The 25,338-nt window shown below is 45.1% G+C and overlaps 3 protein-coding genes and 1 non-coding gene across 9 annotated transcripts in view; 3 read left to right on the top strand and 1 right to left on the bottom strand.

Annotated features, from left to right (window-relative positions):
- Positions 1 to 3,976, bottom strand: part of rfx1b (regulatory factor X, 1b (influences HLA class II expression)) — a 15,792-nt gene extending 11,816 nt beyond the window's left edge. For both annotated transcript variants that reach the window (XM_062548810.1, XM_062548818.1), the window contains exons 1-2: positions 3,867 to 3,976; positions 1,699 to 2,059 (exon numbers count right to left, since the gene is read on the bottom strand). In XM_062548810.1, the coding sequence (XP_062404794.1) occupies positions 1,699 to 2,035 (337 nt within the window). In that variant the 5' untranslated portion in view covers positions 2,036 to 2,059; positions 3,867 to 3,976. The remainder of the gene's footprint in view (positions 1 to 1,698; positions 2,060 to 3,866) is intronic.
- A 2,204-nt stretch (positions 3,977 to 6,180) lies between these two features.
- On the top strand, positions 6,181 to 7,486 carry rln3b (relaxin 3b). Of its 2 annotated transcripts, none has more exons than XM_062536524.1 (3): positions 6,181 to 6,207; positions 6,311 to 6,507; positions 6,998 to 7,486. In XM_062536524.1, exons 2-3 carry the CDS (start codon positions 6,336 to 6,338, stop codon positions 7,291 to 7,293), a joined length of 468 nt encoding a protein of 155 aa, XP_062392508.1. In that variant the 5' UTR covers positions 6,181 to 6,207; positions 6,311 to 6,335; the 3' UTR covers positions 7,294 to 7,486. The 2 variants fall into 2 exon arrangements, with proteins under 2 accessions (XP_062392508.1, XP_062392516.1); XM_062536532.1 differs by having other exon boundaries at positions 6,183 to 6,215.
- Positions 7,487 to 7,769: 283 nt separating this feature from the next.
- On the top strand, positions 7,770 to 17,269 carry tnpo2b (transportin 2b). 4 transcript variants are annotated; one of them, XM_062548796.1, is made up of 25 exons: positions 7,770 to 7,973; positions 9,067 to 9,166; positions 9,297 to 9,372; positions 9,500 to 9,649; positions 9,904 to 10,010; positions 10,246 to 10,379; positions 10,505 to 10,586; positions 10,717 to 10,839; positions 10,946 to 11,064; positions 11,386 to 11,446; positions 11,581 to 11,752; positions 12,089 to 12,241; positions 12,354 to 12,579; positions 12,817 to 12,988; positions 14,034 to 14,120; positions 14,289 to 14,396; positions 14,596 to 14,754; positions 14,874 to 14,961; positions 15,186 to 15,284; positions 15,470 to 15,565; positions 15,709 to 15,784; positions 15,953 to 16,052; positions 16,171 to 16,245; positions 16,687 to 16,833; positions 17,133 to 17,269. In XM_062548796.1, the coding sequence occupies exons 2-24, from the start codon at positions 9,068 to 9,070 to the stop codon at positions 16,792 to 16,794; spliced, it is 2,670 nt and encodes an 889-aa protein (XP_062404780.1). In that variant the 5' UTR covers positions 7,770 to 7,973; position 9,067; the 3' UTR covers positions 16,795 to 16,833; positions 17,133 to 17,269. The 4 variants fall into 4 exon arrangements, with proteins under 4 accessions (XP_062404780.1, XP_062404771.1, XP_062404763.1 ...); XM_062548787.1 differs by having other exon boundaries at positions 9,064 to 9,166; XM_062548779.1 differs by having other exon boundaries at positions 8,158 to 9,166.
- Positions 17,270 to 24,661: 7,392 nt separating this feature from the next.
- Positions 24,662 to 24,734, top strand: trnak-uuu (transfer RNA lysine (anticodon UUU)). The gene has a single exon. It is a non-coding gene; the product is annotated as a tRNA-Lys (tRNA).
- Positions 24,735 to 25,338: the final 604 nt, after the last annotated feature.

Raw genomic sequence — 25,338 nt, 5'->3', positions numbered from 1 at the left:
ACAACTAATCTCAGCAGATGGGGAAAAGATCCCCTCTTTTGGTAAACATGGGTATCAGATGGAGATAGGGCCAAGCAAGCAGAGAGAAACAGAATGAGAGAGAAAGAGAGCGCGGGAGTGAGAGAGAGAGAGAGAGAGAGAGGGATATGAATCATGTATTATTACACATAAGACTCTCTCTTGATCAGGACATTATTCCTCAATCCTTCAGACTTTTCCCTCTTCCTATGTTTGTCCCTTTAGTTGGTTTCCTTTAGAATGATAACAAAGGACACTTAAACGCCAAAATTCTCTCTGCAAAACAATTCCTTCAGTCCTCTCCTTTTCCTCAGTCACCTCCTCTGGATCTCAGCATACTGTGCATGCTCTTCGTCCACTACAACATTTCAAAGGCTCAGCACTGTAGAGCAGCTATTTTGTTCCTATTATCCAGACAAAGCCACGTCAGAGTAACTCAGTTAGCTGTGGCTTAACTCTGTTACAGGGACAGAATATCAGGCCTTGTAGTCACTGATTAGGGCAGGATATCCGTGGTCATGCAATACAGAGCTAGGGGCCAGGACTTGAACTGGTTCCAACAAACTGATGTGTGTGGGAGTGGGTCTATGTCGAGGTTTATGTGTGTGTGTGTGTGTGTGTGTGTGTGTGTGTGTGTGTGTGTGTGTGTGTGTGTAAGCGTGTGTGTTTCTGTGTGTGTGTTTGACCACTGTGTGTGACTGTGCATGTGCCTACACCCTTACCAGGCAACATGATATGAACAACACCTGACAGGGTCTTGGCTACTAATAGAACACCCCGAAATATACATGCAGTAACAATCTAACACACACATTCACACACACACACACACACACACACACACACACACACACACACACACACACACACTCACGCACTTAAGATCAGTCTCTCATTTATAAGAATACATTTTGTTATTAAAAGAAAATCTAAAATACATCAATGAAATGACACAGTGAAAGGGTATGTAATATGCACAATCTGACAGAACAAAGCACAACAACAAGAACAACAACACTGAACTCTAATACTGCACTGCAAACTACAGTATCTATCACACACAAAGGTGAATGAGCAGTACTCAGTAAACTAAAGTACATGACCAGAGTGAATGATACACTTCAAAGTCCTGTGATGAGTGTGGGCTGGAGTAGTGTTGGATACCAGTCAAGTTACTTAATACTTGAGTAATTAACATGAGTATGCAACAGCATAAAATAAGATGACCTAATAATAAATATGTGATGAGACACTGAGGTGCCTGATCAAATGATCTATTGAGAATCTATTTAGAATGATCTAACTTTAAAAATATTGTTTAAAGTGTATAGTAAGTGTATATTAAGTACTAAGAGTTCAGATGCAAAAGTCTCTAAAAGCCACTTTTGTCAAAAATGAGATAAAGATGCTGAGTGAATGCTCTTCAAATATAGTGTAAGTTAATTACATAATTTAGCTCATTAATTAAACTCATTAAATACCATTCTCTTCCTGGTCTGAAATATTGATTTGTAGGCGAAACCCTATAGGAGCCTGATACATCATTTAAGAGAAAAGTGGTCAGACGGATTTAGAGGCTTTTGCATCTGAACCTTTCTTGTTTGACAATAGAGATTGTGCTTCAGTACTGGCATGTCACCCTCACCCTCAAGTGTTGTGCATGTGGGTGGAGGGGCTCACCAGTTACGGTCACCACAATGTACTGTGGCGTGCTCTGGCCATTACTGGCCTGGATGCCCGGGCTCTGGATCTCCGCCGTCACATACTGTGTCTGTGAGCTGCTAACTTGTGTGGCGGTGGCCAAGATGGCTGACTTCTGGGTGGCATTTGACGAGATTGTGGGTGTGGCCTGAACCGTCTGGGGAGTGGGCACGGACACTTGAGCGGCAGAGCCCGGGGATGCCTGCACCTCCGACAGGAACTGTGGCGTGGCAGGTGAGGCCGTGGCCACGTTGACGCTGCCGCCCTGCGCTTGAGAGGGCTGCTGGAGGTCCTCCACATAGGCTGGAGTCGCCATGGTGACCGCAGTCCAAGCCCCACACTAGTGGAAATGACACAAAACAAAACTCTTATGTCACTGATTGTACTATTTGTCTTGGGACACATGTACTAAGTCTTGGGACATTGTAAAAGGGTATTGTAGGGATAATATTTCGTATTGGCTGAATCACTGGTAGTTGACCTGGTGTAGGCTACCATGTAATATATTACAATGTAATATACTCCCTTTATGACATGAGTTACATCCTAGTGCAGTGCTACATTGTGGCCTAACATGACTAACATTTTGTACTTACGCAACAGTCCCAAAGCAGACTCATTCATTTTATTTCTCTCTGATTATAAGACTCATATTTTGCATTTGATATGTTGCTACACAACACTTCTGAATAAATCCACAACAAACACAACAAAATAAATGCCAATTGATAATATTTGTGTATATGGGGTGGGTGTATCTAGAAGTTATTAAGGTAGATTAGCTGACTGTGGTTCAAGCACCAACCTTTTTTTCCTATCGATTACATATTTCAGTTAGACTCACGACCATAACCGTGTTACTGGTGTCAACAGTTAGCCACTCAACCGAGCCACTGGTAGCTGTATTCAGAAATGACATACGATGCAGATTCCGCGTATGACAATCAGCTTAACACGAGGAAGGAAGACACGGGCTGCTACAAGTAGAACATAAAGAATACCAGGAAGAGGGCACGCCTTTTAACTGCCAACTGTGAACAGCATGCTGGAAACATATCCTTTATTTACACACTGTTGCGTATACGTGAAACAGAATAGATGTTGGTTACACAGTAGCGTGTCGGTTTATTTGGAATTTTGTAACTTTGTTAGACAAAACAGAAGGGCTACCATTTCGATATAATGTATCGCAGTCGAACACGAAGGACCGGGTTTACACTATCGTATGACATATCTCAAGTTAGGTTAATCTGCACAGTAACGTGACCCTTTGTACCTGCCTGAAAAGTAGAATAAACCTCACTAACGTAACTAACACGACATCCTCCCACTTCTCACTACTCTGACCTCGCTAACACGAGCTTTCCACGCGGAAAAGACATGGAGAGCAAATGATTCCACCCTTATTGGGCATTTACTTCTAACCTTACATTTCAATTGGACAAAGTGGGTGCCAATCACGCCCAATACATCCAGGCGCCCCACCCCTTCAGAAATCCACCCATATCACTCCCTAGTGTGACAGCCCTGACGGACGATGTGGCAAACATATGGCCCCACAACGACTTTCACTTGTCTGTGAGAAAAGTTTTTGAAATGTTCTAAATTCCAATTAAGTAGCGAATCAACAGCAGCGACACTTCTGTGTACTATGATAAGAACACATGTTACTAATTAACCATCGAACTATCGTTATTAAAAACGCACAAGGTTTGCCAGCAACAAAAAAAACCTGCCAGGACTGAAATGAGTCACTTGTCTGTAGTGACCACAGTGCATGCTGCCGAAAACTCCCAGCTTTCATTTCTGAAAGACTTAACTTGGCTATCATGAACGACTTTAGGCTTGTTATTGTGCAACACTCAGAACTAAGGAAAACAACTAAATTAAGAGGTAAAAGTACAACACTCTCATATTACAACACCCGCCATTTTGTACCACGATCGCGGATTTGACATCGTCATAACAACCGCCTGCGTTTGGAAAGCAGCTAGCAGCTAACCAGTCTCCTAGCGCGGCATAGGGCTCTTGCAGTGCTCCGCCTCGGTTTTGCAATAAACAGATTCAGGCGGACAAATTATCAACTATCTTTATCAATTCCCTTAGAACACGTATCATTAAGGACCGTCAAAGTTGTTTAGGTTCACCTCTTGTTTCCAAAGGAATTTTCTTAGTTTGTCGTTGAGTTTTTCCCTCTTAATGGTTCAGGTTGTTGTTGTTGATTCTCGTTGCTGGGTTCTTGTCGCCAGGACTACCGTGACTATGGCGCCTCGTCCTCACCCGGGCAACTGTTGCTACCCACCCTGTCTTAGGCCCTCCCTCTTGTCCAATCTTATTGGTCAGACTTATGACATTACTAAAATGCCTCCTATGTCTATTGGATTATTTGTTTGTCAGTAAGTATCCTTTAGTCCTAGTCGTTCTCTACTTCTGTCTATCACCACCCTCAGGTATACGCAATAGAAACACACCCCCCATCTACATATCAACTGGACATCTCTTCTGCCAGTCACATTGTCAACGCCTGAATATCATTAAGCATCAGCATTACACAATTCAACCCGACACAGTCTAGCCTACTCTAGCCTAATTCATTTTAACAGGTAGCATGCTTTGAATAGGTAGGCCTACCTATTTAAAATTTGAATGTTAGGCTATTTTTGTGTGTAGACTATGAAATAGCCTACCCTCATGAGGTAAATAGCCTACAGAAAACATGAATTAAGTAGTCTAAGTCTAATTAAACTTTGAAAAAATAAAACTTCTTCTGCTTAATCTGCAGGCCTACATGTTTGACATTTTGTAGATGATGAATTTCCATATGCTTATCTTAAACAAAGGGTAATGACTGTCAGTCAAGATTAGGGGTAAGCCTACAAGAGCTCTTTTCCAAAACGCTATAGGCTAAATCCATTTTTGAAAATATTAAAAAGTCATGTTATTTAATTGTGTATTTCACTTAATTTCAATAAAAATGCAGATGTTTTGTTTTGATTTAGTAAAGATAAATCAACTAAACATAATCCAATACAGTTTCACTGAAATTACTTGAAAAACAAAATTGAAAAAAAATATTTGTGAAAATGTATTAAAATGGTGGATATAGCGTTTTGGAAAAGAACTCTTCCAATACTGTCACAATATGTTGCCCACTATAACAATAGGCTACTAGGCTACAACGATTCTGCAATATCAGATAGAGTGCAAGAAAATAATGTAGGCCTACAATAGTCTACCTATAATTTGTGTGTAACAAAAAAAGAAAAAAAAATATTTCAAAAAGGAAAAAAATATGGATCACTCTAGGTAGCCTACAACAAACTGCATAGATTCCTTGCACTCTCCCTGTGGGTTTATTCTTTTCCATCGCAGGTTTTCCCTGTATAGGCTACTGGATAAGCCTCAGCATGGGAAGTCACAAATTGACTCTAGTAAATCAAATGGACATAGGAATGTAGGCATATGTGACAGTATACAAGTACCTGTATATTCCGATATGGGTGTTATGTCCCATCCCTCTATTCAACATCCTGCTGCTGTTTTCAATAAGGTGGCAGGTCCGCACGTCCACACCACAAACATTGTTTCTTGTCAACTGCTCCCTGTATGACACAGCTTCTTCCTCCTACACAGTGACTTTAAAGGTGTAATCTGCATTTAGTCTCATACATTTTGTCCTATTGACTTGCTCCTCATGGTCTTGTAGCTGTGCTGTAGGTATAAACAACACAGTCCACTGTCCTGGCTCTACAGACAGGAAACAGACATTAGCACTAGCTCTAGCCAAGCCAACAATCCCCCGTCAATACTTCAGGAGCACAGACGTGAGGGATGTCATTTGATTGGCTGTTGAGCGCCATGCATATGCAACCAAATCAGGGATTACCTAAGGTGACTACAATTTCAGTTGGTGTTTTCACAGACACAAAAGAGATAAAACGTCCCAAAGGTCATTGACATTTAGACATCTCTCACTATATTTATCAGCCACATGTATAGTTGCTAAACAGAACTCGGCCTGGTTTGTCACACAATTGGAAATGCACTGAAATTCACGTCATACTGTGACGTCTACAATTAACATTTTGACATCTGAACTGTTTTTGGCTCTCAAAGACAAAGGAATTAATAAATGTATCAATGCATGAAATATCAGTAGCGTTTCACTGACATTTAGACAACAGTGTGTGAAAGCCAAGGCCAAGGTAGAACCATCCAGAGGTTGTGGGTTTGGTGAAAGAAAGGTCATTCATGATAAGATTAGGTTACCACTGGTTGTGACATCACTTCCACACAGATATCATGTCTAATTAGAAAATCCTCCATTGTCCATGGTAAAGGTCTTTTCTATCTCCGCAAACTATATCCTGATGTGGATGCTAGCATAGGTCATCTCTTGATGATACTAATTCTATATAAAAAGGACTGGGGAGCTGCAAAGAAAAACATTGCATCTTTGCCTACCACAGAGAACAGAACATCAACAAGGTACACAGGTACACTACTCTCAGCTTGCTCTCATAGATCTCAGTAGGAGTAGATTTTGCACAATAAATTTAGACTAAGTTTCTTTTGCTCTTTTCTCTCTAAGGGTTTTCAAGTCCACTTCTAGCATCATGTGGAAAGCTGCCGCTCTGGCTGTTGGTCTGTTAGTTGCGCTGGCCGGTCCTTCCCAAGCCACAGAGGGGCACCCAATCTACGGAGTGAAGCTGTGTGGGCGTGAGTTCATCAGGGCAGTCATCTTCACCTGTGGAGGCTCACGTTGGAAACGATCTTTGGGCATGCCAGGTAAGACATAGTGTAACCTATTTGTGTGTTTTTTGTCTAAACAGGCAGCCGTGGCCTACTGGTTAGGGCTTCGAGCTTGTAACCGGAGGATTGCCGGTTTGATCCCCGACCAGTCCACGACTGTAGTGCCCTTGAGCGAGGCACCTAACCCATCACTGCTCCCTGAGCGCCGTTGTTGGGCAGGCAGCTCACTGCTCTGGGTTAATATGTGCTTCACCTCACTGTGTATTCACTGTGTGCTGTGTGTGTTCACTAATTCACAAATTGGGATAAAGGAGACTGAATTTCCCTCACAGGATCAAGAAAGTATATATATACTTATATATTTTTTACATAGACTTGATATCTACATGACTTCATTTAATGTCTGCCAAATAGCTAAACCATAACAATATGACAGGTTAATGAGATGGATTTGGCTTTTGTCTGTTTTTCTCATACTGCTGTTGTTGTATTGTATTCTAAATCACTCCTAATTGTTTAATAACAGGTGAGCTGGAAAACGAGCCTCTCTCCTCTCTTGACACTGAAAGCACAGACAGATGGATCCCTGACTCAGCCACGGGAGCTTCCTACAAGCAGCACTTAGAGGCCGAGGCTCCAGCTTGGCCTGGCCAGAGTGAGGATGGAGGGGTGTTCAATCGCCAGGCACGCTCCCTCATATCAGAAGAGGTGCTGGAAGCTCTGCGCACTTCAGATAGGAAGGGGCGGGATGTCGTAGTAGGGCTGTCCAATGCTTGTTGCAAATGGGGATGCAGCAAGAGTGAAATCAGCTCACTCTGTTGATGACATTCTTCCAGCCCTTTCTCACCATTTCCTTTTCTTTTGTCTCACAAAAATAGCCCAGTGAAGTATTGGAGACTGTTACAAGATCAGAAGCCTGTGTTATCTCAGAAATGTCCCCAACTTCTCTGAACCTTCTGTGAAATTCTACAATGAATAATAATCTGTATTGTACAACACTTTTCTCTAACTTATTAATAAAGACTTAATTTATGTTGACATAATCATTTGTAAGTGTTTAATTGAAAAACAAAACAACAAAAACGGTCTCTTACAACTATATTACTGCCTAAAGAATTCGTCACACCCTACCCTCCAGCAGCAAGTTTCATTTTGGGGACTTTGTCTCCATCTCCTGGTCATTATTTTCAGCTCCTGTCACAAAGCTACCCATGTGAGAGTACAGCCATCATTGATTGGGCAATCTCAAATTGGTGCGATTTACGGAAGCCGGGTAGGTCCATAGAGGATCACTAGCTTGTCTCACAGTCATACCTACGTAATAGAAGCTACAACCACCGGTGACTAAATAAGTCACAAATAAACACTGGTTTCAAGCAAAGACAAAGCGATCAGAAACACTGATAATCAGTACATCATCTATACAATCAGGAGACATTTTACGAGGAACGCATTAGTACGAAGATAAAGACATTAGTGATTTGACAAATCGGCGATATCAGGTAAGTGCCTCTTTGGCGGCACTTTCAACATCTCAACTAGCGTTAGCTAGCTAGCTAGCTCGCTAATCAGCTAGCCATAACCAAGCGAGAAAGATGTCACGATTGAAACATAGACAGCCATGCAAACGACTATGATTCAAAATGCCTTCATGTTTCTTCTTGTCCTTGTCGTTTATGTTTACAGTTATGTCACTAACTCGACGTTGCTTTTTATCCTTTTTGGCAATAATAACCAGACAGGGGTGTATTGTTGTTAGCTAACGAAAACTGGGCCGTGTCGGCCTTGTCAGGCCAGGGAGTGTCGTGATGTCCATGCTTATGAGAAAGCTGCTGGAAAACTACCTAACCTTAGATGGTTGAGATGGTTGATCTACGTCCTTGTGCGTGTCTTATTTCTGTCGGACTGGTCACTGTGACATATTAATTGCATATACAGTTGTCATGCTACACATTGATTCGCTGTTCGTCATTCTGTGTATGATAGAACACAAGCTAAGCCCTGCATGCAGCAAGCAGTGTGTAACGTTAGATAGCAGTTTAGACATAGCCGGGTAGCTACTAAAAGCTAGCTAGCTAGAAAACGTTACAGATAACCCACTTATGTGCACAAAACATCAAATATACTTGCGAATTAGCTAGGTCATTTCAATTCTCTCAGGGTATGCAGAACTGCAAATTAGGGAGATCAGAGACGAAATGTGGAGTCAGATGCAATGTGACGTTAGCCTTCCCAAATATTTCAGTTGACGACATTTCGCGGCAGTTTACTAGTGCCAGTGCCTATCAATTATAAGTTAGTTCGCAATCAACGTCACATCAACCTCTTATCTGTTACGATTGAGGTCCATCAAAAGTACCCCCCCCCCCCCATCCATACACAGAGAGCGTTATCAAATGTAGTTATTAGTTGGTGTGTCGTTTTATCCATCCTGATAGTTTTGCCTGTTGCATCTCATTAGTTTTCATTTCTTGTAGAGGCCTTGTGTAGTTCACTCATCCGTCCTTTTGGTTTTTGTGCTTTGCGTTGCGTGTGTGGGTCTGTGTGTGTGCTCCTCTGTCCCCTCTTGTGCATGTGCATGCTGCCGCACAGCAGGATGGAGTGGCAGCCAGACGAGCAGGGATTGCAGCAGGTGCTGCAGCTCCTGAAGGACTCTCAGTCTCCGGACACGGCCACACAGAGGGCTGTGCAAGAGGTATCCTTTAACAGTGCAACAAGTGCACGAGCAGATGACTACGTGTATGTGACCTGCATGTGCTTCCAAGCGAGTGTCAGTGTGTGGTGTTCAGGTTGTAGCTAGCAGACTTCCTTGACCATGTCCTCAGAAACTCGAGCAGCTGAACCAGTATCCTGACTTCAACAATTACCTGATCTTTGTCCTCACCAGTCTGAAGTCTGAAGGTAACCTCTTTAAGTCTCAAGTCAACGGGTGCCGTTTTCAAGTCACCTCAGCACAACTATGCACTCTTGGACAGTTAAAGTAGCGTTGCTCCTTCACTCCCTCCCTCCCTCTCTCCCTGCTGTTCAGATGAGCCCACTCGGTCCCTCAGCGGCCTCATCCTGAAGAACAATGTGAAGGCTCACTACCAGAACTTTCCACCTGCCGTGGCAGATTTCATCAAGCGGGAGTGTCTGAACAACATTGGTGATCCGTCCCCTCTCATCCGAGCCACTATTGGTACGTGTGGATGAAACAGCGGTGTTGTGTCTGAATGCTGGCATGCACTTCATGACATTTTAGTCGTTCTTTTGAGTTGTTGTTGTTGTTTAGAATAGAAAAGTCTTACTAGTCCACTACTGTGGAAATTCATCTTTGGCATCCACAAACATATAGCACACACAAGCAAGACTACACAGCAGGTACAAAATACATACATAAGCTTAGTTGGGTCCATGAGAGAGTGTGTTGATGCGTGTGTTTACATCTGGTAGGTATCCTGATCACCACCATCGCCTCTAAGGGGGAGCTGCAGACATGGCCAGAGCTGCTGCCTCAGCTGTGCAACCTGCTCAACTCCGAGGACTACAACACCTGTGAGGTCAGCCCTCGGCCCTCAGCCCTCACCTCTCTTCTTACTGACCTCCGCTCTGCTAGGCTGCTTCTTCTCTATTCTGATATACAGTGGGCAGGCTGTGTGTGTGTGGTGTAGCTGGGTGGAGTAACTGCAATTTAATGTGATAAGATGATATTTTGATATGCAATATGATATGTCTACCAGTCACTGTGGTGTGGTTGTTGACGGTCTCTCTGTGTGGTGGTGTGCTGTGGTGCAGGGCTCTTTTGGTGCACTGCAGAAGATCTGTGAGGACTCCTCTGAGCTGCTGGACAGTGATGCACTCAACCGCCCCCTCAACATCATGATCCCCAAGTTCCTCCAGTTCTTTAAACACTACAGCCCCAAGATCAGGTCCGTGTTCCAACACTGCGTTGACCTGATGGCAAACTGTTCTGCTTTTTTACATACAGCGAAAAGAACACTGCGTACATCACAACATGGCCATGATGTTTTGTCTGCTTCTCTCTCTCCCTTAGATCTCATGCTGTGGCATGTGTTAATCAGTTCATTATCAGCCGAGCCCAGGCGCTCATGGACAACATCGACACCTTCATCGAGGTGAGAACGCCGTCTCACGGCTGCTGTCGCCACCCTCAGCAGCGTCCTGGCTCCTGGTGTAGTGCTCGTCTCGTCTCGTCTCGTCTCGTCTCGTCTCGTCTTCATGGCTAACCCTTCTCTGTGTCTGTAGAGTCTCTTCGCGCTGGCTGGTGATGAAGACTCCGAGGTGAGGAAGAACGTGTGCCGGGCGCTGGTGATGCTGCTGGAGGTCCGCATCGACAGGCTCATCCCCCACATGCACAGCATCATCCAGGTGAGACTCCCACCTGTACCTGCCTGAGCCTTTCCCCATCAGAAGAGAGTCCCCAACTCTCCCCCTGCGGTCACCTGACCTGTGATGCTCTCTCTCCTCCCCCCAGTACATGCTCCAGCGCACGCAGGACCCTGATGAGAACGTGGCGCTGGAGGCCTGTGAGTTCTGGCTCACTCTGGCGGAGCAGCCCATCTGTAAGGAGGCGCTGTCTGGCCATCTTGTCCAGTGAGTAGACCACAGCTCAACCTCCATGGCTGTCTTGTTTCACATTTACCTCGGAGAAACTCCGCTTTAACAGCCAATCAGATTTGGATGTTTTTAAAGAGGAGGTCAATTCTATTTATGAGCTGAATGCGCTATTGTCAGAGTATTGTTCTCAATATTAACAATTTGTGCTGAATGCGCTATTGTATTGTTGTTCTCAATATTAACAATTTCAGATGAATCTATTTAATCATCTAATGGCTGGCAGGGCTTTGTTTTCCGTAGTGCAGCCCAAAGTGTCAGTTTAAATGACCTGTTAATGCGATGTTTCTTTCTTGACAGACTCATTCCAATCCTGGTGAATGGAATGAAGTATTCTGAGATCGACATCATCCTTCTGAAGGTGAGCTGAGGACCAGGGGTGCCTGCTCTCCTTTAGGTCCTCTCTCTGTGTCCTAACACTCCCTTACATCATGGCCTCTCCACCTGCTGTCTTCTCTTAACCGTCGCCTGTATGTGTGTGGTGTGCGTTGTCAGGGCGATGTGGAGGAGGACGAGACGGTGCCGGACAGCGAGCAGGACATCAAGCCGCGCTTCCACAAGTCGCGCACCATCACCCTGCAGCACGAGGGAGGGGAGGGCGAGGAGGGCGAGGACATCGACGAAGACGAGGATGACGACGACGACACGCTGTCTGACTGGAACCTGCGTAAGTCCTCTTAAGACATCGATCATCAGCGAGCATCTTCCCGGTCTAACTGGCTAGGAGCCGAACATGTATTTCTTCATTCTTCAAGTCCTTTAGCCACTGGTCATTGGACTGTTCTCCTCTGTGTGAATGACCCAAGTTTATTCCTCATGACCATGTTTATCAACTTGGCTGAGAAAGCAGTCATACCACATTCTCACAAGTGTCCAATCTGAATACTACATTGGTCTGTCTAAGCTGGTCTAGTTTGGATAGTACACTGTTAGGTTGATTTTTTGTGGTAGGGGGGTAGTTCCTAGATCCCTCCTGTTGAGATGCTTGTGTGTGTGTGTGCAGGGAAGTGCTCGGCGGCGGCCCTTGATGTGTTGGCTAACGTGTTCCGTGACGATCTACTGCCCCACCTGCTGCCCCTGCTGAAGGGCCTGCTGTTCCACCCCGACTGGGTGGTCAAGGAGTCGGGCATCCTGGTGCTGGGGGCCATCGCTGAGGGTACGATGTCTGTTCCTCACGCCACACTCACGCTGAAATCACCACTGATGGCCCTTTGTGTCTGATGGCCGTGTCCAGTGAGGGAGTAATGGTGTGCTGTGTGGGCCTGTAGGTTGCATGCAGGGCATGGTGCCGTACCTGCCGGAGCTGATCCCCCACCTCATCATCTGCCTGTGCGATAAGAAGGCCCTGGTGCGCTCCATCGCCTGCTGGACGCTCAGCCGCTACGCCCACTGGGTGGTCAGCCAGCCGCCGGACGCCCACCTCAAGCCCCTGATGACCGAGCTGCTCAAACGCATCCTGGACGGGAACAAGAGGGTGCAAGAGGCTGCTTGCAGGTGTGTGTGTGTGTGAGAGTTGTTGTTGTTATGTGAGAGTTGTTGTTGTGTGAGTGTTGTTGTTGTTGTATGAGTGTTGTTGTGTGAGAGTTGTGTGAAAGTTATATTTGTGTGTGAGTTGTTGTTGTTGTTGTTGTTGTTGTGTGAGTGTGCTGTGAGTGTGCACATGTTGGTGTTACAACATACAGACCCTTACCTGGTCAGCCCCACTGATTGACCCATGCTGGGATGTTCCAGTGCGTTTGCCACCCTGGAGGAGGAGGCGTGCACGGAGCTGGTGCCCTACCTCAGCTTCATCCTGGACACGCTGGTGTTCGCCTTCGGGAAGTACCAGCACAAGAACCTGCTCATCCTCTACGATGCCATCGGGACGCTGGCCGACTCTGTGGGCCACCACCTCAACCAGCCGGTACGAGCACACTGCAGAACCGCTCACTCTCATTAGAACATGGCAGTGACCACTAGGCTCGTATGTCATATTACAGCAATAAGCAGCTAAGAACACATCATTCATTTGGTGGCCAATCATAAATGGCCTCTCCTGATGTAGGCTACTGCACACAGCATGGCTCTACATGCACCATGTGCTGCATCTCACACATCAAAGCAGGCGTGGACTGACTGCTGGGGCAGTCGGGAGTTTTCCTGGGCGAGCGCGGCCTTTTGGATTCATGCTCAGATTGATATGATTCTATATGCATGCAGTGACGTGGCTGGTGTACATATGTGATGGCAACAAGAGTCTTGGACAACTGCATCAGAAGTGCCCTGGAACAGGAGCACCAAAAACACTTCTCCTCAAATATGACAAATATGAAAAGAGTCTTCCTGGTGTGCTTTCTCTGGTCAAAAAGAGGACTATTTTTGAGTTATATAAAGACTGATGCAATATGCAGATATCATCACATGACATGATGTCAGATGTGGGTAGCCTAGCCTGGACTCAAATTTGGCGTATGGTATTGAGGCCACTTGACAGGAATTTCCTGCGCTGCTCTCTGTTGCAGTTCCTTCCCTGTGCTGAGCTCTTGGGTGAGCTGTGTGAGAAGAGTTCCACACGGGAGAGGCGCTGCTCTCATCTGATGAGTTTTGCACGTTTAGTAACGTGGTGATTAATGGCATGCGCGGTTGCCCTCCTTTTCGTCCCCAAACTATACTGGATACTTCGGTCCCAATTTGCACAGGCCCCTTCTCTCTCCACACACACTGTATGCTTATGCTTATGCTGACCTAGTGATACACCCTGCCAGCTCTGTGGAGAAAACTCACCAGTGCGTTGACTAGTCAACACAACATGTATGACAGCTTGGCCCTCACTCATGGACTCATTTGGGTTAGATCTTAATGCTTAATGATCTTAATGCTAGTTCAGCTTTAGTAAAGCTCAGCTGTGTGATGTGATGTTAATGATCTGAAATGTCCACGTGCATAACTGCGTGTCTCTCTGGCTGCAGGAGTACATCCAGAAGCTGATGCCACCCCTCATTCAGAAGTGGAACGAGCTGAAGGATGAGGATAAGGATCTCTTCCCTCTGCTCGAGGTGACCTCACCTGCACGGGGACATGGGTGGCTGGGGATTTGATTAAACACTTTTGTCCACTCTGACATGTTTTCAAAATCATTAATATGCAGGCTTAGCAACCCAGAAAAAATGGTCTGATGTTCTGTTCTCTACCCATCTGACATCTGTGTCTCTGCTGCCCTCTAGTGTTTGTCGTCGGTGGCGACGGCGCTGCAGAGCGGCTTCCTGCCCTACTGTGAGCCCGTGTACCAGCGCTGCGTCACCCTGGTGCAGAAGACTCTGGCCCAGGCCATGGTGAGTGTACACAGATACATGTGTGAGTCAATGAGAAAGACTCATCAGCAGTTAGGATGGGGCGTTATGTCCAGTCCACTGAGCTGCTGTTCATCGGTCCTGTGGACTGACCCTCGTGTGGTTGTGGTCATCCTGTGGACTGACCCTCGTGTGGTTGTGGTCATCCTGTGGACTGACCCTCGCTTGGTTGTGCCCTCAGATGTACAGCCAGCAGCCTGACCAGTACGAGGCCCCCGATAAGGACTTCATGATCGTGGCTCTGGACCTGCTCAGCGGCCTGGCCGAGGGCCTGGGTGGACACGTGGACCAGCTGGTTGCCCGCAGCAACATCATGACCCTGCTCTTCCAGTGCATGCAGGTAGGTGCATGTCTTCATGAAGACCGTCCACTAGTGTGGTATGGGAATCATCATGTATTACTGTTCTGTAAGCAATGTTACATTTCTGTTGTTCTTATGTTCTGGTGTTGTGCTCACAGGATACCATGCCGGAGGTGAGGCAGAGCTCCTTTGCTTTGCTGGGTGACCTGACCAAGGCCTGCTTCCCCCACGTCAAGCCCTGCATCGGTATGTACAGTATCTCCCACACACACAGAACACCCTGCAGCACCCTTCAATAGGTTCTCTCCCCTCATTAAATCTGTTTGTGTGTGTGTGTGTGTGTGTGTGTGTGTGTGTGTGTGTGTGTGTGTGCGTGTGTGCGTGTGTGCGTGTGTGCGTGTGTGCGTGTGTGCGTGTGTGCGTGTGTGCGTGTGTGCGCGTGTGTGTGTGTGTGTGTTGATTTCCCCCAGCTGAGTTTATGCCCATACTTGGGACTAATCTGAATCCTGAGTTCATCTCGGTGTGCAACAACGCCACCTGGGCCATCGGCGAGATCTGCATGCAGATGGGTGAGTCTGAGTGCAGCGTGAGCGCCACTGCAGCTCTCCTCACTGGGCTGTATGGCTGGGGGAGAACACCTGGGCAATCACAATGAGAATGGAGCGCCATCTTAATACATGTTAATCAGAATACATACAATGTTTGATGCTGGATGCTGACTTGATAGGAATGAGTTTTGTTGTGTGTGTCTCAGGTGTGGAGATGCAACCGTATGTGGCTCTGGTTCTCAACCCTCTTGTGGAGATCATCAATAGACCCAACACTCCCAAGACCCTCCTGGAGAACACGGGTATGTCCATCAGCCCTGTTGACCCTGTTAGAGTATGTCCGTAGGTGTGTCTGTAGGTGTGTCCGTAGGTGTGTCTAGGTGTGTCTGTAGGTGTGTCTGTAGGTGTGTTCCCTCCGGCATCTGACCCCTGTGTCTCTCCACAGCCATCACCATCGGTCGCCTGGGATACGTGTGTCCACAGGAAGTGGCTCCCATGCTGCAGCAGTTCATCCGGCCCTGGTGAGCATGTCTGACATCATACACTACCTCTCTCTCACACACACACACACACACACACTGATACTTTGATGCATTGTAGAGAAGGAGGCCCCACACTAGTCATTGTTTCAGCTTGAAGGCAGCGTTGCTCTTTATGAAGCTAGCATGGCTTCTGGTGTGTGTCCGTAGGTGCACATCTTTGCGCAACATCCGTGACAACGAGGAGAAGGACTCCGCCTTCCGGGGGATCTGCGTCATGATTGGTGTGAACCCTGGAGGGGTGGTGCAGGTGAGCACTGGCAGGGTGGCTGCTGTGAATGTTGAATGTTGAATGCCAACCAAACTGACAATGAACTGAATGGTGTTTCATGGCAGCCAGGGTTAACGACAGCACTGTTGATTTGCAGGATTTCATTTTCTTCTGTGATGCTGTGGCCTCCTGGGTGAACCCTAAAGAAGACCTACGGGACATGTTCTATAAGGTACCGCATGACTGGGCCCATGTTCTATAAGGTACCGCATGACTGGGCCCATGCTCTATAAGGTAGCGCATGACTGAGCCCATGTTCTATAAGGTACCGCATGACGGGGCCCATGTTCTATAAGGTACCGCATGACGGGGCCCATGTTCTATAAGGTACCGCATGACTGGGGCCATGGAGCCATGCAGTCAGCTGCCCCCTAGTCAAAACATCAACAGCATTCCTGAATAAAGGCCTGATTCTGTGTATTTTATAGCTGGCAAGGATTGAGTGTGTGCTCTCATAATAGAGGATGTTGGGGAAACACTGTGAATGCATGATGTGTGACGTCATGAGTTTATGACTGTACATAGTGGTTTATTTGCTAGTGGTTTGTTTATTTGTTTATTAATTGTTTTTGTGTTTGTGTGTGTGTGTGTGTGTGTGTGTGTGTGTGTGTAGATCCTGCACAGCTTTAAGGAACAGGTGGGAGAGGAGAACTGGCAGCAGTTCTCTGAGCAGTTCCCCCCCATCCTGAAGGAGAGGCTGGCTGCCTGCTACGGCGTCTAGATGCTCTCTCACCCCGCCGGCACGGGAAGCTTGTGTCAGGTACCTGCGCCACCTTGGGCCTTTTTCATTCAGAGTTTCTTAATCATATCTCGTAGCTCTGTGTTGGTTTTCTTATTTACTTGATTGCTATGTGGTTATGGTTATAACTATTTAGCAGGCGCCTTTGTCCAAAGTGAAAACAAAACACTATATGAAGTACAGTAGTTATGCTATTGAGCTTAATGTGGGGTATCATACACATTTTAATTCCAGTCTTGTCTTACTTATTGACCATTCTTCAATCTGCTTGCCATCTATTTGCACTCGTTTGCTAAGACCTGATCTATTTCCTCTTTCAGATTTAACCTTTAGGAGGGTTACCGGGGGAAACTCATCCATCTGTGTATTGCACTGCCCTGATTGTGGGGGAGAGGGACGTGATTGGCCGCTCCACCTGACGGACAGACCCCACACCCTATGTGTGTCCATGTGGGTGGGTGGGTGGGAGGGGGGAGGGGACTCCTCTAGATAACTGTGGAAAGCACCCATTACGGGGAACTAAAACGTAGGGAAAGACAAACTGTAGGGAAAGAAGACGAGAGAGGGAGGGAGGGAGGGAGGTTTAGGCAAGCTTGTGTAAAATGAAGAAGTAATCAGCCTGTGCTGGGACAGCAAACGCTAAAACACTTTTAAAACAACAAGAAGAAACCATACGAGATGACACACTCACATGCAAATCTTGGAATAGATTACAATAGATAAAACAGGTATGCGTATATCATTTAGCTATTGATGCAAGCACATACAAAATCAGGCCAACCAGAATCAAGCATTGGCACTTGCAGTAACAAGTATCATGCTGTGGGGGGCGCTGTCTTAATGTTAAACCAATCCTGTTGCACGAGAGAGGCTTGCCATGAGGTCTAGGTGTGTGTGTATTTGTGTGGACACACACTTACATGCATATGGAAGGGCAAAAAGAGAGGAAAGTTGATTGTATTGTCTCTTTTTTGGGAGGGAATCAAAGAACGTGAGGGAGGGGGACTCAAGGGCTCTGTACGAGAATCAGCTCATCATCTGGACTTGGGACTGGTTCAGCATGGTCACTCTTCTCCTTCGCTCAGTCTTCTCTCTGCACATACTCCAGGAGCTCATTCGTTTCTTTGGCCCTCTGGGACTCCGCACGCCACCAGTGGTTAGTTTTCTCCCTGCCTGGCGTTAGTGAGAATACTGTAACGATTTCTCCAGACCATCTGCATTAGCTCCAGCTGCGCCATCACTTGTAAGGGTCTAGCTACATATTGCGGGGGGGAGGGAGGCGGTACCACTGTCACATCATGTCACACGTCCTCTGTGCGTCAGTGTTTGGACTCGTGCCTGTGTTGTCTAACCAGTTTTAAATGTATTTGCTTTGTGTCGTTAGGTTTTTACTTTTTTTTGTGGTTGTGTTATTATGGGATGTTTATTGTTTTAAGGTACTTGACTCCTACACCCCTTGTCTCCTAGCGACCTGTAAACTGTGACCAACCGTGTGTGTGCGCGTGTGTGTGTGTGTGTGTGTGTGTGTGTGTGTATGCAGTGTATGTGTGGAAGAGAAAGAGATGCATTGATAGTATGGAGTAAAAAGGAAGTTGAGCGCATGATTGTGGAAATATATTTGTATTGATACCTATTGATGCCATAATGACATTTGGTATAGTGACTGTCACCATGGTGATTAAAATCGAAATAGTTTTACTCATTGATCTGTCTTTTTTTTTTTTTTGCTGCTACTGTTAAATTTTTCCGCAAGTGAATGAAATATCACAATACTTTACTAAAAAAGAAAATCCATGAGTAATCTGATGGTTTCACGTTATGCACTTTTTTTTTTATTTTATATGTTTTTTTTGCAAATTTACTGATAGGTGATACAGGATAGTGCACCAGTTTTTGCCTTGTTTGTTTTGTATGGTGTAAGATGTGAATTGTCTGTGTTTGCTGGGGAAAACAAGTCAAATTAAAAGCCCTGTTAGACAGACTCCATGCTTTGTAAATTTCTGTGATGAAGCATCAGCTCTCAATACAATCAGACTTTTCTCTCGACCGATAAAATAAAACAATTTTCTACCAAGAACAGCAGAATTCCAATTCTTTTCTATTATACTGAAATGTGAACGCCATGCTTTGATCTGCCAAATCAGGGTTTGTTTTCCATTGAGAACCATGTGATCCATTTCCTGTCATGACAAATCTTCTAATTGGGACTTTAAAAGCAGATGTTGATTTCTAGAGGCAGAGAAAAATAAAACCGCAAATATGCCTTTGTCAGTCATATCGATATTTAGATATTAGAATCGACTCAATCACTGATGATTAACACATTTATTTGTGTAGAATAACCAGTTTACAAATACACCATCATAACTTTGTAATACAAACTTAAAACTTTCAAGACAAATACAAGTTTAATTTTAGTGTGAGATAAATGTGTGTTGTATTGCTACAGAACATTACCACAACATAATTATAAGTAAATGTATACTAAATTCATGCTTATTCTCTAAAGTGGACATAAATGAGAAATTGTACCACTGGAATAAATGGAATCATGACTGTAGGTGTGTGCAAGTATAAAATATACCTCTTGCGTGTGTTGCAGTTGCTCCAGTGGCACCTCTTGGTGTGTGTAGTGTGGCTGAGGAGACAGATCCCCTGTTCCTGCTGAACTGAGCCAGTTAGAGACACACTGCTTGTCAGCGCAGCAGGCACGGGAGTCATGCCAACAGATCCAACACTTATTTCAACCCACAGTTCAGACATCCAGCAATATCCATGATAATCCAACAATGGGACAAACCGTAAACAGCCTCTCACACAACACATCCTCTTGTTACACTAAGATGAGTTCATAATCACCAGGTTTTTATTTGTCATAGAAACAGTTTCAAATAATAATAAAATCAGATATTCCTCAATATTGCCAAGTCCATGAGGTTAAATTAAGGGAAATAGTAAACAGTACAATAGCAGCAGTAGTACAAATCTGAAAAAGGGAAACATAAGGCCAGTGACTAACTGAAACTTCAACGAAGTAACAATTCAAATCATTCAAATGGTAATTACATTTCAAGCATAATTATATGCATGAAAATGTTGTCATTTTTTCAGACAGGGCATTCTCTATTCAGTTTCATTATACATTTAAACAAAGCAATAGCAATAGTTTCTTAAAAGCTTCTTTTTTTTTCAAATTGTGCTTGTGGAACAAACATTCATCTCCAAAGCTGGAGACACACCTGTCTTTAAAAGCCTTGGAATGTTTCCCATACTGTTGATCTGAAGACGTGCAAGATGTTTTAAATGGACTCCTTCCACTCCAAGACACTTGCAGTTCTTAGACTCAGGCTGACTCTGCTGCAGTACTGAACCTCAAGGTAATGCACAGACCAACCTTTTGGGCAGTACTAGCAGCCAGTGTTACTGACCGCCGTTGGTTGGGCCCTTTTGATATGAGACCGCTTGTTTTCTGGAGAACTTTCAGAATTGTCAGCATGTAACAGAAAACAGTCATGTGCCGACACTGGCATGTATTATTCATCACCTTCCATCCTTTCTCTCTCTCTGTTTATCTGTTTATTTATTTGTTTGTGTGTGTGTGTGTAGTCACAGCAGTGTGGATGTATGGGGTCCGGTGACACTGGAACTTAACCACTGTGAACAGGGAGGTTACGTAGACTGCTCACATGCAAGGTAAGTCCCAATGCTTCCATGACCTAGTCACCGTCAAGTACCGTGTGTGTGTGTGTGTGTGTGTGAGTGACTGAGTAATGAGAGCGAGAGATAGAGAGGGAAAATAGGGTAAAAGGAGAGGCCTACATTACACTGTGTGTTTATTCTCATATGGTACTCATGCCAGGCCCTCCTTACCTCTTGAGGAGCCAGTGGAGGCTAGATGTCTGACACAAATGTCTTTAGATAGGAGTATGTGTACACTGCCAATGGCTGTATAGCATGACTCTCATATGGTCTATACAGAGCATAGCTTGGCTGGGTGGCTCCCATTCATTCTCTCTGAAGTGTGTCCTTGGATCAGATGAGTTCTTCATTGGGCAAGAAGGCCCATTCTCAGAACATAATTGGTTCTCCAAAAGGAACAGGTTGAAGAAAACGTTAAATGAGTTCCAGAGTGCGGTTGGTTGTGCCAGAGCTCCTTTACGGGAAGGCAGTGGCAGACCATTAGAGTTGCTGACGTCACACCAGCCACTGGAAATCCCTGGCAATGTGATTCAGTCCTTGCAGTCCATTAAAAATCACCATGCCAGGAATCCCATTGGCCAGAGGCACAGAGCGTGGGAGGTGTCACAAAAGTCAGTCAAATGTCTCTCTTTGTCCCTCTCCACTTCACCCTCTCTGAGTTTTCTTCTGGACCGGTGCTTTAAATAGGATATAAATGACAGCTTTCCGAACAGAGTCAGTCATGAAACTACTGAGGAAGTCTTCTTTGATCTCTGATACCCCTTGGGGAAAAGTCCCACATATCCGCTCAAAGCAATAAAAAAAGTATTTTTACACTCTCCAAGCTACTCAGAGACAATACTGATTAGAACTGATTGACAGAATTGACACACAAACATCTGCCTGAGGATGAGGGGAAAATGCTTGCTGCCAAAGTATCTTTAACATCACAGTTTCTCAAGATAGTAGAGTAGATGAGTATCTAGCCTCACATTCTCAGATGAAGATGTGGTGAATATAGCCTAATAAACCATATATGTGTCCATAAGTGGCGTAAATTAGTACACTGAAATTAAATCAAACATTTGTCCAGGCTTTCTATAACATCTGATTCAGTAACCTACGCAACAGATGTGAACAATTTGAAAGTAACGTAGATGGCGCCTTTGAGAATGTTAAGGCACAGGTTGCAAAAGTGATGAAAGTACAGAGTCAGAAATAACCACTGACAGACTCCACCTTGACGTTTATCTCAGAGCGGCGTTAAACCCTGCGCGATAGCGCCAGAACACAAAAATAGCAATTGGCCAACAAAGCGATAGCTGAGAAATGTCACAATATCTAAACCTATTAGCGTAGGCTACTATTAATGCGCATTGTGGGACGTTTGGAGTAAGAGCCCGTTTCAGAGAGAGAGGAGAGAGGACACGTACCTTCGAAGAGTCAGTTATTTTAGCGAGACAGTCCCTTAGTTGGCGGATCCAGATGCAATCCGAAGTTTTGAAAAGAAAAACTTCTCTGTCCCACACCATAGTCTGTCTCCTACTGAATTGTGAACGCGGGTGCGCAGACTAGGTTACGCGGCGTGATGGGTTCGAGGACTGCCGACTGGAATTCCATTGGAGACGTCAGAAGCGTCATCCACTCGGCTCTGGCTGTTGAAGTCGTGTCATTCATTTTTTTTCGCGGCCCACCAAATTAGTATAACTCTCAACGGGAAATCACACCTCTCATAAAACTGGCGTTTATTTAAGGCTGAAGTCATTGGCTCCTTCAGCAGTTGCCAGAGGGATGTAGACATGCGTAATTTAGTTCCAGAATGTGTAAGAAAGATGACTGATAAGATGGCAAATGGGTGGTTCTTCTGAATAGCCTAGCCTACGCCGTAGTATTGTTGGAAACGTTTACTTTTATTTTCAATATCAGTTTGCTCTTTCTGTCCAACATCATGAGAGTGTTTTTCAGTTTTGTCAGTGATGGATTTGGACGAAACTGCTAAAATGGCTTGCATTTATTTAGGCAATTTTACTTGAATAGGCTACCTCTAGTCTATTTAGATAGCCTATGTGAAATACAGACGTAGACCATGGGCAAGCTTAGTGCATTGCATCCCCCAGCATTTTCTTGCTTTGGATACGTGGAGAATAGCTTATTTTGGGTGAAGAAACACATTTAACCCGACCTTTAACCCTCCTTATTTTTTTTAATTTTATTTAGGATGAAATCTCTCTCTTTTTTTAAGTGGACATCATTTCTTTTCACCAATATAATATAATGTAGTGTAGTGTAGTGACTACTGTACTATAGTGATTGACTATTGTCTTACATGACTATTGTTTAGATCTTAGGATAACTATATGACTATATGCTTCCCTCAGTGGTTTTAAGGTTGCTCCAAAGATGAGCACTGTGATGGAGAACACTTGAGAGCCATATCAACTAGTCTGGCTTTTTGGAGTGGAGCACTTGTGGGATTAGTTATGGGGTGCTGGAGGGAGAATAGTGTATTTGAATGCACTTTTAGCAAATACATGAATTAATCATATCATAAGTCAATGGGGTCAATGGTTTGAAAAATCAAGCTTTTAAGTAATTGTGTGCATTAGGCCTATGTTTGCTTTCCCCGACCTTTGTTGGCTCACTCAGCCCTTATTGGTTAAAAACAGAAGGCAGTAAGATGTGTTGTCTACTACAACCCACTGAATAACATGGGTTATAATTAGTGGACTTTTCTAAAATCGTCCTAAATTAAAGTAACAATCTGATTATTAGCAACTTGAAATTATATTTATAATCAATTCAATAATCAGTGATATTAATATCAGTGATATGCTACTAAATCTCATCTTATGTTATGAGTTTACTCGATCTGTATGGGAATCTCTCATCAGCATAAGACTGGAATTGTACTTGAAAGTAAACTTGATTCATGTGACATTAGACTGCTTGTGTTAAGGCCCCGTGACAGATGTTTTTGTCAGCAGTAAACAATATAGTCATTGGCAAACCTGTGTGGAAGAGCAAAGAAAATGCAGTTGGGTTGTCATAGTAACAGGAATATAATTAGGTGTTTATTCCGAATGGGAAATGGGCTTTCCCAAGAGCTGGCATTCACCAGATCTGGTGGAGTAGGTGCTGGCTGCGTGGACTCTTCCTGCTGTTGTGGAGTAGGCTGGTCTGCTGTCCCCTCTCTACGCTCTCCTCTCTTGCTTCTCTGTGTTTTGGGACACCAGTTGCCATGACGATCAAACAACACAAATACTGTGGTAGTGAGTGGCTTTGGCGTGTGTAGTCATTAAACCACAGGGACGTCATTGCGGCCTGCTCTTTCTCCGACTTGCACTCCTTCTCCGTCGCTCCCTCTCTCTCTTTCTCTCTCTCTCTCTCTTTCTCTCTCTGTCTCTCTCTCTGCCGTCTCCCTCGCACTAAGCCCGAGCCCCAGCAGTATTAACATCCCTCCGTGAGATGAAAGGCGTCCTCTGCTGTGCCGCCGTAATTAGAGTGTTTGTGGAGTGGAGTCTGGCTGGAGATTGAGTGTTCCTGAGTAGACGAGTGTCTGCACTGAGCCCTCCAGTGAGCAGCCATTGTGGCTGCTGCTCCCATCTGCATTGGCCAATGCTAATGTTCCCAATATGGCTGCAGTGTTTGTGTGTGTCCTTAGTTATTTTTGGAGATCAACTCTATCTGACTCACCTCCGTATTGTGTGGCGCCGCGTTTGAGGAGATTGTTTGAGATGCGTCCAGGAGTGGCAGGGCTGGCTACCTGTTTCTGATTAGTCCACACTGAGAGGAGAGCCGTGGCCACTGGCCACAGTGTGGAGGGGGAGGACAGGAGGAGGCCGTTGCACACTCTTACATCAGACTCTTTCCCAGCACATTGTGTATCATTTCCATGCTCTGGTCCTGTGTAAGCATATGGTTAAAAATAGCCTATTGGAAAATCCCCTCCGAGAGGAGAGGAGGCCTCCCTTGGAATCAGATCCACTCCACTCCTCTGTGCACTGCTGCACCTCCTGCATTCCTCCTGCCCAGGGCAGCGCTGCAGGCTCACACTCCCGCTCGGCCACTCACACGCTGGCCTGTGATTAGGTCATTTCATTCACTGTGTCCTTTTAATGAAGCATCTGTTATACGGGCCTTGTGAATTCTTCTTCCTTCTTCAAAGTTTAGAGCCCGGATAGCTCAGTCGGTAGAGCATCAGACTTTTAATCTGAGGGTCCAGGGTTCAAGTCCCTGTTCGGGCGAAATTGTTTCTTGAATTTCCCCTTGGGGATCAATAAAGTATCTATCTATCTAAGTTTGAGCATGACATCTTTAAGCAGGGTAGCACACACCGACAGGCTTTCTACCCGTGGTTTGAGTGACTTTTGAAAGAGGTCACAAGTGTGACTTTGCAACTGACACCTTTTCTTTATGTTCTTCGCTTGTTTGTTGCGCAACTTTCTCTGTGTAGGCCTACGTCTTTCCTCTACATCCCCCTCCACAGCAGCTATACAGTCTGTGGCAGAAACTGAGATCTGAAATTTGGCCTGCTGACGAAAGCAGTGTTTCCTCAAGGATGCAGTTGAGGTTAAATGAGAGGACGCACTGTTTAGTCTGCACGAGAGACCTGCACCTGCATTGGTGGCTGAATCAGTTTGGCATTACTACAGAAGTTACAGGCGAGCTTGAATCACACAACACAAAGCATCAACTGAATGAGGCCCGACAGGCAGCACTGCTGCTGTAGCTGGTTCTGATGGCTGGGTTAATGTAAACAGGGATGGAAACATTTGCTCAACGTCAACAAAATAGGCATCAGGAAACGGAATAGGGTGTTGCTGCAGAGTTTGTAGGCCAAATGGTGAA

This window comes from Sardina pilchardus, chromosome 1 (assembly GCF_963854185.1).
Source record: "Sardina pilchardus chromosome 1, fSarPil1.1, whole genome shotgun sequence".
NCBI lineage: Eukaryota > Metazoa > Chordata > Actinopteri > Clupeiformes > Clupeidae > Sardina > Sardina pilchardus.
The sequence above is the reverse complement of the archived record's forward strand: the minus strand, read 5'-3'. Positions and strand labels throughout refer to the sequence as shown.

What these genes read in the sequence shown, in the direction of transcription:
- rln3b (XM_062536524.1), top strand. Translation starts at nt 6,336, where the DNA reads ATGTGGAAAGCTGCCGCTCTGGCTGTTGGTCTGTTAGTTGCGCTGGCC. An exon ending in ACGATCTTTGGGCATGCCAG is followed by an intron (nt 6,508 to 6,997) that starts GTAAGACATAGT and finishes GTTTAATAACAG; the next exon opens with GTGAGCTGGAAAACGAGCCT.
- tnpo2b (XM_062548779.1), top strand. Translation starts at nt 9,044, where the DNA reads ATGTGCATGCTGCCGCACAGCAGGATGGAGTGGCAGCCAGACGAGCAG. An exon ending in CCACGTCAAGCCCTGCATCG is followed by an intron (nt 14,962 to 15,185) that starts GTATGTACAGTA and finishes GATTTCCCCCAG; the next exon opens with CTGAGTTTATGCCCATACTT. An exon ending in GACCCTCCTGGAGAACACGG is followed by an intron (nt 15,566 to 15,708) that starts GTATGTCCATCA and finishes GTCTCTCCACAG; the next exon opens with CCATCACCATCGGTCGCCTG.